Genomic DNA, 16,516 nt, shown 5'->3' with positions numbered 1-16,516 from the left:
TGGGTGAGGATGGTGCTTTGCTGAGCAGCAAACCAGACTCACAAGAAACTAGATGTACCGCATAGCGGTACAAAATATGACCGCCGCTCAGTCCTGTACATCCGTTCCGCGAAAATAAATCACACTTCAATTTGTCTCCATATTTTACTCCATCCCCCACTCTTGAAACTTTTGTGTATGCTTGTTTGGCATGCCTGAGTGTGTGTGTCGCGGCTGCACAAAGAAGTACCCTACTGGTGCTGAAAAGGTGAATAGATTGTAGAATAGCCAAAGAAGATGTAGAATTGTTATAAAACCTTTAAAATCTCTAAACAATCACAAGTAGGGCAGTTCATCACAGTTCATCCATTGCAACTGGATTGATGAAAGGTCACTTACACCTGTAGGCTACATTGTATTTGGGAAAAGCAAAAGGTATCAGCATAATGTTATTTATTTTTTTTTTTTTTTATGTATTTATAAACAAAAACATCTCTGTCAGTTCCATGCCGTTTTCAACAGCTATCAAAACAAAAGGTCATTTTGGATGGATGGATTTTTTGTGAATGTTTCTTCTTCTACATAAGATTTTAGTCATCTTTAGTTCATGTAATACTTTATTGTCAATGCACAAATTAAGTAACAGTAGTCTGAAACGTTATTGTTAATGCACAAATTAAGTAACAGTAGCCTAGTCTGAAACGAAATGCTGTTTTACATCTAACCAGTGGTGCAAATAACTGACATGTCCAAATGGGCCTTGATGAAATCTCGTTAAGCTAGACTGTTCATACACATTTTAACGGGCCAAAGTTGAAGAGCTTTTGTCCGTTATTGTTACGTGCAAATATAGGCTGATTCATGTTCCCTTGCATTGTTTAACTGAGGTCCATGGCTAGTCTGGCTTTCATCAGACCAAGCTCAATCTTTTAAGAAATCAAAAAATAAATATGGGCAGATCAGGCTGGGTTCACCCAGCCTAGTCCATAGGCACCCGATATTGTTTAATTTTCGATTGAGATATACGCTCTGGCTATTCTAAATGCAAAATGCATCAGGGAGTTATGACAAAGCGGTAACTAACAAACTAGATCCTAATAGAAAGCTGTTAGCTTCCCTAAGCTACAGGTAGGATTATAAGGTAGGCCTATTGACAACATAAATTGTCAATAGGCTATGCTAGCGACACAAATAAAATCTCCTTTGAAACCAATGGCTTCGCCTTACAGTATCAAAGCGGACTTAAACTGTCATATCGTGGCGAAAAGTTGTAATAACATTCACGCAGCTCCATGAGTCAAGGAAAGCCTTGAATGAAGTAGCCACTTCTAAATGGGACCCACTACACAGTAGCTTAAGGTGTTTTGCTAAAGCAGCCATAATGAAATGAAGGTGTCATTGTTTGGATACTTCACACACCGCGTGCTTTTTAATTTCACAGACTACAACTACCAAGCTGTAATCAAAGCACATGATTCCCCTCTCACCCCTGCACGCACTTAAAACAAAATAAACAGGCGTCTCAGTCTCACGCATGTATAGGCAAAACTGTATCAGACCCGGTGTAACATTGGTAAATCTTCCATTGCACAGAATGATTTTGTAGCACGTGCAATAAATGACAGTCGAAAAAAGATACAAACAGTGCTGCTATACATTTTGCAGGTATAACCGCATTTATAGTTTTCTACAAATGCAATAAATCAAATGCCTCCATCACTCAACCAACGCTAACGGTAACATTACCTAGGTCCTTATTGATATTACAAGATTAACATTACCTGCAGTAAAAACCAAGCATGTCCGATAAACATCCTCAGATTTATTTCGCTTCAAGAAGAAATGGGAATTACACTTCATGTGAACATCGTCCTATCCTTATTAGATGTTAGCTGCGGTAAATTACAGTCCTTGTATGAAGCGTCCATTGTTTTTTCCAACCCACTTTTAACTTCCAACAAAATTACGTCTCACTGCAACGATCGCCATCTAGTGGACAAGCGACTACTTCGCCAATACTGAAAATGCAGCCATGATGATGATGATGAATATTTATTTTTGGCTTTCTTTTAATCCTACTGATTTTAATTTTTTTTACCGGGGGCAAATCACAAATGAGTGATTATGAGCCAGGTTGATGTGGGCCCTTGAGACCAACATACCATAAAAGATTCACAGAGAACTGTGTCTGCCCTACCCTCCTTCGGGGTCCAGTCCAGCGGGGGCTGCAGATGAAAAGCGAAAATGACGGTTCCATGCTATCCATGTGGGGGTACATGCTCACCAAGTTTTGTGTACCCGGTCTTTCAGTGTCCCCGGAATCCTTGTTGGTGTATGCGTCACTAAATGTACACATAAATTATTTTATTGTAAGGCCCCCATGAACGAAAGTACACAAAACTTGGCATGCATTCAGAGGGTGTCATAATGATCCTACTCTTTTAATTTCGTGCAGTTTTGACCTTGTCAGACAGAGATATTGAGATGAAAACACCTAATTTTTTTTTTAATTTTTTACTAGGTGGCGCTATACATGAAATAAGTGGTAATGGGATGGGTTGACATGCCCCTTAAGACCAACATACAAAAAAAAAAGTGGACCTCCTAGGCCCTACGGTTCTCGAGATATTCACAGAAAACTGTCTCCGGCCACCTACAGGCCAGTTGGTGTATAGTAACATAAATTAATTTATTGTGTGGCCCCCATGAACGGAATTCCACAAAACTTGGCGTGCATACATAGGGTGTCATAATGATCCTACACTTCCAATTTTGTGCAGTTTTGACTATGTTAGGTCACAGATACCTTCAATTACACCACCTCATTTTTTACTTTTTTGTGTTTAACTAGGTGGCTATACATGAAATGAGTGGTTATGGAATGGGTTGACATGGCCCCTTGAGATCAACATACAAAAAAAAAATGGTCCTCCTAAACCCTACGGTTTTCGAGATATTCACAGAAAACTGTGTCTGCCCTACCCTCCTTTCGGGGTCCAATTCAGCCGGGGGCTACAGATCAAAACGAAAACGATGGTTCCATGCTATCCATGTGGGGTTACATGTCCACCAAGTTTACGTGTACCCGGTCTTTCAGTGTCCCGGGAATCATTGGCGGAAATTTGGGCATCGCGAAAAAAAAAAAAAAAAAAAAAAAAAAAATCTGACTAAACCTATATGACCGCCGCTTAAGCTGCGGGTCATAATAATGCACACAGGAGGATAAAATGTTTCTAGTTACTGTAATGTTTTCAACAAGTTGCCATCACTTCATATTGTCACTGTTTTGCAAAAACATGTGTGACCTATTTAAACCTGTTACTTCCCCATTACGTATGTCCACTGCCTCTATGAATGATCTACAAATGTAGGTCATATCTTTGTAGGCAATGAGAATGATCTGAAGTATGCATGCAAATTTTCTGGTATATACATGCCTATTGCGTCATTACGTCAGACATGGACTGTTAACACTCAATATGTTCTGAAGAAGTCCAGACAACGACTCTACTTCCTTCATCAGCTAAGGAAATTCAAAGTTTCTACATCCATCATGAAGGCCTTCTACACTTCAGCGGTTGAGAGTGTTCTAACTGGTAGCATCATCACCTGGTATGGGAACTCCACAGTTAGAGATTGTAGTACTCTGCAGAGAGTAGTAAGCTCAGCTGAACGTTACTATAAGAACTCAACTCCCTGCTCTACAAGATATCTCCAGAAGAGTACTCCTAAGAGCCCAAAAAAGATTCTGAAGGGACTCTTCTCATCCCTAACAATGGATTATTCCTACCAGCTGAAATGAAGAAGACGCTTATGTAGTCACAAAGCCAGAACTGAGAGACTCAGGAGAAGTTTTTATCCCCAGGCCATCCGAACTCTGAACTCACACTATACTGACTTTGCACACATTCACTACTCAGCACTCTCAAACATTTCCCAACTCTGAACTCACACTATACTATACTGACTTTGCACTCTTGCACTCATTCACTCCTCAGCACTCATGACCCCCCACACACACACACCTACATGACTTTTAGCACTTTTACATCCCTCTCCCTATTCTACAGACCTTTTATTTATTTTCTTATTTCATCACACGTCAAAACACACACACACACACACACACACATTCATATCTGACTTTCTCCAACTTTTGTACATCTCCATAGAACTTTTTATTTATTATTTTTGATTTCTCCTCCATCTATCTACCCATGTCCTTGATTGCCTAGCCTTTCTGCCCCCACCCCCAACACACAAAAAAACACACACACTTACATCATCACTGTCATCACCTCACATACATACAACACACTGCTTGCTACAGTAAGCCTCCTCTACATACTTGCTGCCCCCATAAATGCACAAATAGGCTGACACCAGACATAATTTCACTGCATTTCTTACTTCCAGTAACTATATGCATGTGACAATAAACTTCCTTGTATCCTTGTATTGAGTGTTCGTAGGAAAATGCCCATGGCCTACATGAAAACAATTTTTTATTACTTTGCATTGTTCATACATGATAACTGTGTCTACTGTGGGCCTAGTTAATAATTGTCCAGAGGCATCTGGAAGACTGAGTCCAAGATGTATGACATTTAATAAATCATAGTATGTGCACCAAAAATATAGTCATAATGAAGAATCAACGTGCTCCTATTGCCTCTCTGGGACACTGTCAGCATCGCAGCAGAAGTCTAATTAGTCTAGACATCGTGAAACCAGTGACGTCTGGCACGAGAACATCCATCCCGAATCCATCTAATAAGGCACTTCTTTGCATTCGCGTCATCGCCACACAGCCCTGGCAGCCCAAAGCGCCCACTTTACTCCTAATCCATGTGAGTCAAAGAATAACTCTGGTCTTTGTCTGGCCATTGTGTTGCATACTGTATACCTCTTGGGTGATCAAGCTGGCCACTGCTGACTCACTCCATTCTGGAGATCATGGTCACCACGGAAACCGTGTATGGCCTGGGCACCCGTGACGGCTCATGTTCCGTGCTGCCTGGCAACACTGTGATGCCCCTGCTCAGAAGCATGCGGTGAGAGTGATTAGTGACACAGCGTGTGGCCAGAAATGGAACATAGTGATTTAAGAGCCTGCTGAGGCCGACATTGTAGGCGTATGCTCAGTAATGGGAATCGGAACTATCGGTTAAAAATGGAGCATGGGTTTATTAGGGAAAATAAGTGGAATGAAAGGTCAAGACATGGACATAAGAATATGTAGGCTCCTATAAGGGTCAAAGACTGTGTTTATATCACAAAAATATATTATAAAGATATTGCCAGCCTGACTCTTAGAAAAACGCACATGGCAGGCTGTATGATCATGAAGGAAGGATAAACTCATTCGTTGTTCCCACAACTCCACTATATTCCTGTGGTCCAGGTCAGAAACCCCACAAACATGTTAAGCCTTCACAGCACTATATCAAGAGTGCAAACCATGCAATGGTATTGGGGAGAGTCAACAATTCCTTTTTTTTTTCCTCAACTATGTTCACCAACAACACAGCTTAAAAAAATACAAAAAAGTGGAACAGAATAATTTTAGAGAGAAAACACAATGAATGGAGTAGGTTCAAAATGATGACACGCAGGGAAACATTTTTGTGAATGGATTAGTGCAAACCTCCTGTAGCTGAAACTCCAGATTTGCCCTAACTCCTGAGGGTATTCCAAGTACGTGGTTTAGTGACAAATCTGGGTTACTACTGAGTAAGAGGAGAACTATGGCATTGTTTTGTTATGAGAATCAAGCAATTACAGTTCTTCTATTAGGAGGTTTACCACTTACTGAGTTAATTTACACAGGTTTGTCACTAAACTACATACTTGGGGGGTATTCCAAGTGTGTGGTTTAGTGACAAACCTGGGTGTTAACTCAGAGAAAGGGGTAAACCTCGTAATAGATGGCCTAATTCTCCTAACAAAACAATGCCATGCTCATGCTGCAGGAGGTTTACCACTTGCCCTGAGTTAACTTACCCGGGTTTGTCACTAAACCACGTACTTGGAATACCCCCCTGCGAGAGGGTTAATCATAAACAGTGAAGGAAATCAGTTTATCAGTGCCAGTCCACCTGTTTTCTTGTGCTATGTTGCCCTCTAGTGGTAGGAACTGAGGTTACAGTCTAAGAAACACTTTCAGAGGGTTTATTTAGCTATTTTTGCTGTCAAGATTTCTCACAGAATACATGTGAAGACATACATATAAATACTCATTCCATATACATAAAATAATGACAATGACAATTTGTGCGTATTGTATTTCAAGTTCCGAGAGGATGTGAGCGGTCAGTCAGCATGGAATTCTCCAAGTCACAGCACATTGGGGGAAAAGTTACATTAGAATATTGTTAAATAGTTTAACTTTTCATTTAAAACATTACAACATCAGACATTTCACATCTCAGTCTCTGAGCTGTAGGCACACCACACAAGTAATGCGAGCTATACAGACTGTAGCAAGTATAGCCCGTTTACTAGCATTACTAAAAAGTCATGTTTAATAAAATTTGAGGGCCACTGAGAATAAGATATTTGAAGTTTTTGGAGGAAATGAATTACCACAACTTGGGAGTGGTCATTATTCTTATCACAAAGTGGGGCCTAGTTCTTTTGGGGCCTCTTTCTCTGAAGACAACTCCTCTTTGGCTAATCCTCATGTTTAAATAAAATCATGCCATTGTGCTCACAAAGGCTCCACACTAAAGGATAAATAACAGAAAGCACTGTTCAGTGTGCAAATGTAACAATCTTGAAAATTGCTGTTGATGATCATATAACTACCATTGAGTATTAGGGCCACACATGAAGAGAAAAATATTTTTGCCATGACAAGATTAAACTCGACATGTCCACATTAAACTCGACATTTTGTCTTTATTCGACATTCAAAACTAGTTAATAGGCTATAATTGTTGCTAAACCCAATTCTGAAGTAGGCCTATAGCCTACAATTTCACCAAATCATCTAGGCTATAAAAGGCATTTTGTTGAATTGTTGGCCAACTGATTGAGTCTGAGACTGTCCGGATTCAGTGGCAGCTACTTTGAAGCAGTCACTCTCTCCAAACTAGTTTTGATTGACATGTCAAGATGAAATGTCAATATTAAAGTTGACATGGTATTTCAACATTATTCTCAAAATTTTGAGTTTAATGTCAAGTTTAATCTCATGGCAAAAAAAAAAATCTTCATGTGTGGCCCAATATAACACATAAATACCAAGAGATATTCATATCTAAACTGATGTGCAACTATTGGCTTCTTCATACTAAGTGCCAGCCGGTAAGTGTTACCTTCACGTACTTCACTTACTGTGAATTGGATGAATTACATCAATTTCATTGTCCGTGTATGAACCACAGGGCTGCTTATATAAAGTTCACTGCTGTGTTAAAGTGCTGTTGTAAAGGCAATGCTCTCCAGAGTCTCTCACCCTTCAGTGACTGACCAGATCAAGAAAAAAAAAGTCAAATGCCTGCTACAGTCAACCTTCATGCTTGCATGTTATGTAACAGGCACAAACACCCACACACACACACAGCCACCCCCACACACGGGTCAATGTTTCTTCAGGAGCCTGATTTCCATTCTCAGGTAAGTCTTGAGGTTCTCGTCCTGAATGTTCTCCTCAATGGCCGCCAAGGCCTTCTCGCCTCCGTCGTGGTAGTACTTGAGAAGCTCCTCTGCGTGCTCAATCCACACGCAGTTGTGGCAGCCACTCATACAGCAGCAGGTAGGAGGGGCCGGCGGTGGCCCCCGGTCCTCGGACTTCCCTGGTGCGCTCTGTGCCGTGTCCGAGTTTCCCCCTTTGGAGGAAGTGCTCATTGACACATGAGGTTGAGAAGGTGAGGACAGAAGAAGGACCTGTTTGCCAAAAGCTCGATGATGGTTCGTCAGATGATGCAGAAGTCTAACCCCACTAGGTGGGAAGAGGGAAGGGAGACTCCTACCCAGATGAGCTAGGCAGAGACAGCTAATCTACACAAATCAATAAACACATAAGGACTTGATAAACAATGGCTTTCTGTGCAGTGTACAGTAACACACGTGTATGACGAGGGGCTCAACTGACAAAAGCAGAAACATATCAAGTTTGTAAACTGAGAGTCAATTCAGTCAGTTCAGTCATGAAAATAAGCAGCTTTGATTGAACAAGCATGCAATGAAGTTAAAGTAACATTACACAAAACCCTTTTGAAAGTTAAGTTAACGTTTTGTACGGAGCTAGCTAACGTTAGTTGTCTTCTTTTGTAACGTTAAGGTTAAGGTTAGCCAACTATTTCGCAAGTAAATGTTATTTATCATGAAAGTCCCTTTTCTTTTTAATTTCTCCGTGATCCCTTTCTTTCATCTAGATCAAAATGACTAACAAAACAACCTAGCAAAGCAAACGGCGGCGGCAGCAGCAGGTAAATTAGCTAACTAACGTTAGGCAACTTTTACCAACCTTGTGGAAGCATGACGTCGCTGTCGCGCCCTTTCCACTAAAAATTGACATGTTACTTATCTTCGTGGTTACTTACATATCTATACCACATCTATTACCTAAGTACGTCGGTATTTTATCCAGGTAAAGGGATCATAGCTTAGCTAAAATACGTCCGAGTCGTCCAAGGAGGCATCCATGTTTGACAGCTAATGACGTCATGTTTGCAAACACACCAGTATCCAATCAAAATAAAGAGACTTAATTCGAATGACCAACCCAGGCAACTGCACAAACAAAGCCTTTCAAAATTCTTGTTCATATTATGAATGAAAACACTATTCCCAAAAAACATCTAGTGTATGATCAGTTTTTGTCATTACATCTCGCTCTCCCTCTATCTCTGACAAGCTTTATTTTTCACAGCGTTTCCCCGCATGTAACATAGCCTTTTTTTCATTTTCGCATGCCCAAATTTCCGTCAATGAGTCCCGGGACACTGAAAGACCGGGGTACACGAAACTTGGTGGGCATGTAACCCCACATGGATAGCATGGAACCATCGTTTTTCGTTTTGATCTGTAACCCCCCCGCTTGACTGGACCCCCGAAAGGAGGGTAGGGCAGACACAGTTTTCTGTGAATATCTCGAAAACCGTGGGGTTTAGGAGGACCATTTTTTTTTTGTATGTTGATCTCAAGGGGCCATGTCAACCCATTCCATAACCACTCATTTCATGTATAGCGCCACCTAGTTAAAAATTAAAAAGCAAAAAATTAGGTGTTTTCATCACAATATCGATGGCTGACAAGGTCAAAACTGCACGAAATTGAAAGTGTAGGATCATTATGACACCCTCCGAATGCATGCCAAGTTTTGTGTACTTTCGTTCATGGGGCCTTACAATAAAATAATTTATGTGTACATTTAGTGACGATACACCAACAAAGATTCCCGGACACTGAAAGACCGGGTACACAAAACTTGGTGGGCATGTACCCCCCGCGGGATAGCATGGAACCGTCATTTTTCGTTTTGATCTGTAGCCCCCCCAGCTGGACTGGACCCCCGAAGGAGGGTAGGGCGCAGACACAGTTCTCTGTGAATATCTTGAGAACTGTAGGGCCTAGGATGACCAATTTTTTTTTCGTATGTTTTTGCCTCCAGGGGTCATGTTAACCCATTCCATGTGCACACATGTGCATAAACAGATACACACGCACACACATACATTTACAGTAATCATACGTATGGCACATACTCACACAGTAGACATATGTACGCATGCATGCATGCACAAACACACATACGCAGGCAAACACACAAGCATGCACATACACACACACACACACCCACACACATAAACATAAACTTGTGCACGCACACATGCACACAATTCAATAATTTTTCCCGTCATCTACTTCCTGAATTTTTGGTCATTGATACCCGGGACACCGAACCACCGGGGTACATGAAATTTGGTGGGTATGTAGCCCCACTAGACTTTTAAAAAAAGAAGACTTTTAAAAAATTTCATTTCGTCCCACATATACACATGCACACACACAGGCACTCACATACTATAGGTATTAGAACGGCCGATACATAATTACAAATTCAGTAGGATTAAAAGAAAGCCAAAATAAATATTAATCATCATCATCATGGCTGCATTTTCAGTATTGGCGATAAGTAGTCGTTTGTCCACTAGATGGCGATCGTTGCAGTGAGACGTAATTTTGTTGGAAGTTAAAAGTGGGTTGGAAAAACAATGGGCGCTTCCTACAAGGACTGTAATTTACCGCAGGCTAACATCTAATAATGATAGGATGATGTTCACATGAAGTGTAATTCCCATTTCTTCTTGAAGCGAAATAAATCTGAGGATGTTTATCGGACATGCTTGGTTTTACTGCAGGTGCGTTAATCTTGTAATATCAATAAGGACCTAGGTAATGTTACCGTTAAGCGTTGGTTGAGTGATGGAGTCCCATTTGATTGATTGCATTTGTAGGAAACTATAAATGCGGCTATACCAACAAATTGATAGCAGCACTGTTTGTATCTTCGACTGTCATTTATTGCACGTGCTACAAAATCATTCTGTGCAATGGAAGATTTACCAACGTTACACCGGTCTGATACAGTTTTGCCTATACATGCGTGAGACTGAGACGCCTGTTTATTTTGTTTTAAGTGCGTGCAGGGTGTGAGAGGGGAATCGATGTGCTTTGATTCCAGCTTGGTAGTTGTAGTCTGTTAAATTAAAAAGCACGTGTGTGTGAAGTATCCAAACAATGACACCTTCATTTCATTATGGCTGCTTTAGCAACACACCTTACTGTGTAGTGGGTCCCATTTAGAAGTGGCTACTTCATTCGCGCTTTCCTTAACTCATGGAGCTGCGTGAATGTTATTACAACTTTTCGCCACGATATGGCAGTTTAAGTCCGCTTGATAGTGTAAGGCGTAAGCCATTGGTTTCCAAAGGAGATTTTATTTGTGTCGCCAGCATAGCCTACTGACAATTTATGTTGTAAATAGGCCTACCTTATAATCCTACCTGTAGCTTAGGGAAGCTAACAGCTTTCTATTAGGATCTAGTTTGTTAGTTACCGTTTTGTCATAACTCCCTGATGCATTTTTGCATTTAGAATAGCCAGAGCGTGTATATCTCAATCGGAAAATTAAACAATATCGGGTGCCTATGGACTAGGCTGGGTGAACCCTGATCTGCCCGCTATTTATTTTTTGATTTCTTAAAAGATTGAGCTTGGTCTGATGAAAGCCAGACTAGCCATGGACCTCAGTTACACAATGCAAGGGAACATGAATCAGCCTATATTTGCACGAACAATAACGGACAAAAGCTCTTCAACTTTGGCCCGTTAAAATGTGTATGAACAGTCTAGCGACGCATTTCATCAAGGCCCATTTGGACATGTCAGTTATTTGCACCACTGGTTAGATGTAAAACAGCATTTCGTTTCAGACTACTGTTACTTAATTTGTGCATTAACAATAACGTTTCAGACTACTGTTACTTAATTTGTGCATTGACAATAAAGTATTACATGAACTAAAGATGACTAAAAATCTTATGTAGAAGAAGAAACATTCACAAAAAAATCCATCCATCCAAAAATTACCTTTGTTTTTGATAGATGTTGAAAACGGCATGGAACTGACAGAGATGTTTTTGTTTATAAATACATAAAAAAAAAAATTAAAAAAAACATTATGCTGATACCTTTTGCTTTTCCCAAATACAATGTAGCCTACAGGTGTAAGTGACCTTTCATCAATCCAGTTGCAATGGATGAACTGTGATGAACTGCCCTACTTGTGATTGTTTAGAGATTTTAAAGGTTTTATAACAATGCTACATCTTCTTTGGCTATTCTACAATCTATTAACCTTTTCAGCACCAGTAGGCTACTTTCTGTGCAGCCGCACACACACACTCAGGCATGCCAAACAAGCATACACAAAAGTTTCAAGAGTGGGGGATGGAGTAAAATATGGAGACAAATTGAAGTGTGATTTATTTTCGCGGAACTGATGTAGGACTGAGCGGCGGTCATATATTGTACCGCTATGCGGTACATCTAGTTCTTTCTTGAAGTAGGCTAGGCTAGGCTAGCCTAGGCTACAACCTGCACAATATCCTATATTGGTCTTTATGGAACTAAGTTTCAATGACTTACTGAATTGTTGATTTGTTTTAAACAGCGACTTCAGTTTACTTGGGCCTAAACAAACAAACAAAAGAAAGAAACAGACAAACATACAAAAATAACACATAGCCTCGGCCTAGGCTAAATATCTGCTCTGTTCATGGCAATGATAACGAAAGGCATAATGTCACATTGATTTTGTAATATAATTTAATAATAATAATAATAATAATAATAATATGATAATATGATGATGATGATTGTGAATGTGATGATGATGATGATGGTAGGCCTAATTGTGAATGTGATGAAGATGATGGTTGTGAATTTGAATGTGAATGTGATGATGGTGATGATTGTGAATGTGAATGTGATGACGGTGATAAATTGTGATGATGCTAAAATGAAATAAAATGAAGTAGAGTGTTCTGGAAATGGCCAGCTCTTCCTTTCATACTCTCTCCCATTTCTGTCTTTGTCCTCTCCTTTTCCTCAGCCCTTTTGGCCTCCCATTTCTGCCACTGCCAGGCCTCTTCCATTTCATGCCGTCTGTTCTCGGTCTTCAGTCCCTCCACTTGCTCTGTTCCCTTTCCACTCGGGACACTGCGGATGCCATACACCAAACAAAATGTCAAATCATCATCATTTTCTGGCATTATGTGTGAAATGAGATAAAAGGTAAAAAACTTACATTTCTGATACACTTGGTTTCCCTCCTCCTGTTGCCTCACAAGTGGGCTTTTTATTTTCTTATGGTAGTGATTTTTTTGTTAATCCACCCAATCACTCTCCTCTTTATACTTTTGTCCTTCTGGACACTTGTCTGGGTCTCCATCATGTCCTTTCTCTCAATTTCCTCTTTTGTGTGGCATCCCTGCATGCCATTTAATGTTGGTTTGATCATTTTAGCCTTTCGCTCTACTTTTCTTTCTTTTTGCTCCTCGATCTCCTCCAACCTCCTTTGACGTTTCTCTCTATCATCTTCCAGTATTTCTTCAGTTGTCTTTTTCTGCTTTTCTTCAAGCTGATCATCTGGCACCTGTTCTTTCTGTACTTGTTTCGTTACATCTTTTTTCTCCTCTTTCTGCCTCTTAGTTTTGATAACCCTCTTTTCATGTATTGTTTTGTCATCCAGGATTCCACATGTCTGGTTTTCCATCATTTCCTGCATTTCAATTACCTCTGTTTTCTTGTGATATCCCTGCGTGTCATTTAACATTATTTTGACCATTTTAGTCTTTAGTTTCACTTTTCTTTCTTCTTCATCCCTCTTCTCGATCTCCTTCAACCTCCTCTGACGTTTCTCTCTCTGTTCTTGCAGTCGTTCCTCTCTTGTTTTTAGTGCCTTTTCTTCAAGCCAATCGTTCGGCACTTCCTCTATCTTTACTTGATTTGTTTCAGATTTTCTCTCCGACTTCTGCCTCCTACTTTTGATAACCCTCTTTTCATCAATTTCTTGTCGTTCAGATTTTTCCTTCCTCTTGTGATACCCCTCCTCGTCATTTAACAACAGTTTGATCATTTCAGTCTTATGTTCCACTTTTCTTCCTTTTTCTTCGTTCTTCTCGATCTCCTGCAACCTCTTCCGACGTTTCTCTCTATGTTCTCGCAGTCTTTCCTCTGTTGCCTTCTGCATCAGGCCTTCAAGCCAATTATCTGGCTCCTCTTTTTTCTTTGCTTGTTCTGTTTCATTTTTTCTCTCCTCCTCTTTCTGCACCTCCATCATTTGCTGTCTTTCCATTTCTTTTCTTTTTTCCTCCTCTTTCTTTTCATGGTATCCCTCCTCGTCATTTAGCAGAAGTTTGATTATTCCAGCTTTTTGTTGTACTTCTTTCTCTTTTGCTTCCTTCTTCTCCATCTCCTCCAACCTCCTCTGACGTTTCTCTCTATGTTCTTGCAGTCTTTCCTCTGCTGTCTTTTGCTGATTTTCTTCCAGCCAATCATCTGGCACCTGCTCTTTCTTTACTTGATTTGTTTCATCAATTGCTCTGTCATCTAGGACTCCCCATGTCCAGAGCTCCATCATTTTCTGTCTCGCAATTTCCTCTTTCTTTTTGTGGTATCCCTCCTTGTCATTTAACCACAGTTTGGTCATTTCAGCCTTTTGTTTAGCTTCCTTCTCTTTTTCATCCCTCTTCTCTATCTCCTCCAACCTCCTCTGACGTTTCTCTCTATGTTCTTGCAGTCTTTCCTCTGCTGTCTTTTGCGGCTTTTCTTCAAGCCAATCATCTGGCACCTTCTCTTTCTTTACCTGTTTTATTTCATCTTTTTCCTCCATCTCCCTCTCCCTCTTTGTTCTGATAGTCCTCTCCATCTTCTCCATTTTCTGCATGGACTTGAATCATATACTGTGAGCTGCTTGGATTCAGCAGTTTAAAATGAATGCTTGGCCTACTGGGATTTAGAGATCAAATAAAACAAACTATCAAATCATATTCTGTTTGCTATATGTTGTAATCATTTAAAAAAAATGATTTTTGGACAAATGCCTACCTGTATGAAGTCTGTGCACTCTCAAAGAAGCTTTCTGTTTTTCAGAGCAAACACAAATGTGTCTTATCTTGTTAGTTTGATATCCAAATGAATGTCCTAGCCTACTTCTGTTTCAGTTCTTTGTTACTATGGTGAAAATGATGATGTCATTTTACTTTACTATTGCATCACACTCATTGGATTGATGGTGAAACTGATCTTTTAGACAGGTAGAATGCCTATTGTGACATCACTTTGCAGCTGTGAACGATCTGATTAAACATAAGCATGCTTAGCTTATGTTTATGCTAGTTCTTAGCAGATGCTTTTGTCCAGTGACTTAAAATAACATCATAAATTCTACATTGATAGTAAAATGAAAGTACAGTCATATGACCTAAATATTAGTGTTGATTGAAAGCTGACAGAGCAGATGTTCATTGGAGGACCATAGTGCGGCATAAAGCTGGATCATAGAATTAAAAGAAAAAGGTGCAGATCCAGAAAATGTCCTGTAAGCCAGATTGAGGGATTTTAATTTAATTCTGGCTGCTATAGGAGGCCATTGAAAAGTCACTAACAGAGGAGTTACAGTACAAGCATTTTCTTTGACTGAGTAAACCAGACATGCTGCTGCATTTAGTTCTTTGGTTTAAACCATGCCATTAAACTATACCTATACCTATTAAACCATGCCTATACTTCCTTTATTTATTATTTAATCAACTAATTTGTGTTAGGTAATATATTTGTATGTATTTATGTTTAAATGTAAATATTTATACATGTTTAAATATAAAGATTTATGAACATACAAAAAATAACAAAATAATATTTGGTTACTGTTCCAAAAACAGTCAAGACCTCAAGGCAGAAGTTTATATTTATGTTCACAGTATTATGGCCTAAAGTGCTTGCAAGCTTGCAAGTATACAGCTCTCCAGTAGATGTCAGTGACAGCACTTAAGAAGAAGCCTGCTGTATTACAAGAACTGCATTTATGCTCGATGGTGTTTTAAGCGACTGCGACTGTTGACTTCAAGGCACCTAACCCTAACCTTAACCCTAACCCTAACCCTTGCCTGTCTTCCATGCACCGCTGCCATACAACGTTTGGGGCTTAAAACTGCATTTACCATGCTGGGATGGAACTTAAATTTGGAAATGTGTACATCTATTAGGCACTGGCAGAGTTTTGGTCAAATTCACCAGCCACTCAATATTAAATTATTAAATTATTTCTGAAATCTACCGGCCACTTTCTTATTTTACCAGTGACTGGTGCTATTTACATGGATTTCCATCCCTGCCCTGCACACATCATTTCTAAACGGTTATTTATACAGTGTCTTTCAGACAACAGAAGCATAATCATTAAAACATGAGTTTACAAGTAGACCTCCTCATACAATAAAGCATAGCCTAATTGATTATCTATATGCAGTCCTTTTACTGTCAAAGAAAGTTTATTTCAGTTTACTTTCTTTTCCTCCATCTTGTTTTTCTATCTCATCACCCCAGAGGTCGGGGATTACAATGAACTCCATTAAAAGTGGTTCAACTGACCCAGTTTATTGCTAATCCGGAACCATACAGTCAGCCTTTAAGGAGCATTAGCTTGAGAAACCAGCATGGCTTTCTCTGGTGAGTGAACAGGTCCATTATTTTCTCAGTGGAGAACAGGGCCTTTGATGTTATGTATGCTGTGTCGTCCAGTGGTTAGCCACTCTGTTAACCATTTTATGTCTTTAGTGAAGCATGAACAGGAATGTCGGATGGGTTGAGTTGAGTGGGTGGAAGTGAGAATCCACCAGCAAGGTTGAAATTCCCTACAGAAGAACCCACGGTGTGTTTTGAGTACAGGCTCCATGGAAACAAAGCATTCTGATGTTGTCACCAGACATGGACCTCAGCCCAGTTTTTCTAACATCTAGGG

The 16,516-nt window shown here is 39.9% G+C and overlaps 2 protein-coding genes across 4 annotated transcripts; both read right to left on the bottom strand.

Annotated features, from left to right (window-relative positions):
- Positions 1-6,134: 6,134 nt before the first annotated feature.
- On the bottom strand, positions 6,135-8,630 carry oxld1 (oxidoreductase-like domain containing 1). The gene is made up of 2 exons (XM_048233745.1): positions 8,453-8,630; positions 6,135-7,983 (listed from the first exon to the last, which is right to left on the bottom strand). The coding sequence occupies exons 1-2, from the start codon at positions 8,501-8,503 to the stop codon at positions 7,564-7,566; spliced, it is 471 nt and encodes a 156-aa protein (XP_048089702.1). The 5' UTR covers positions 8,504-8,630; the 3' UTR covers positions 6,135-7,563.
- Positions 8,631-12,456: 3,826 nt separating this feature from the next.
- Positions 12,457-14,679, bottom strand: LOC125287734 (golgin subfamily A member 6-like protein 22). 3 transcript variants are annotated; one of them, XM_048233725.1, is made up of 3 exons: positions 14,602-14,679; positions 12,800-14,502; positions 12,457-12,711 (listed from the first exon to the last, which is right to left on the bottom strand). In XM_048233725.1, the coding sequence occupies exon 2, from the start codon at positions 14,438-14,440 to the stop codon at positions 12,851-12,853; it is 1,590 nt and encodes a 529-aa protein (XP_048089682.1). In that variant the 5' UTR covers positions 14,441-14,502; positions 14,602-14,679; the 3' UTR covers positions 12,457-12,711; positions 12,800-12,850. The 3 variants fall into 3 exon arrangements, with proteins under 3 accessions (XP_048089682.1, XP_048089683.1, XP_048089684.1); XM_048233726.1 differs by having other exon boundaries at positions 12,800-14,499; XM_048233727.1 differs by having other exon boundaries at positions 12,800-14,463; positions 14,602-14,664.
- Between the last annotated feature and the right edge of the window lie 1,837 nt (positions 14,680-16,516).

The sequence above is a fragment of the Alosa alosa genome, chromosome 22 (genome assembly GCF_017589495.1).
Source record: "Alosa alosa isolate M-15738 ecotype Scorff River chromosome 22, AALO_Geno_1.1, whole genome shotgun sequence".
Classification (NCBI taxonomy): Eukaryota; Metazoa; Chordata; class Actinopteri; order Clupeiformes; family Clupeidae; genus Alosa; species Alosa alosa.
This window is presented reverse-complemented; position numbering and strand designations above follow the sequence as displayed.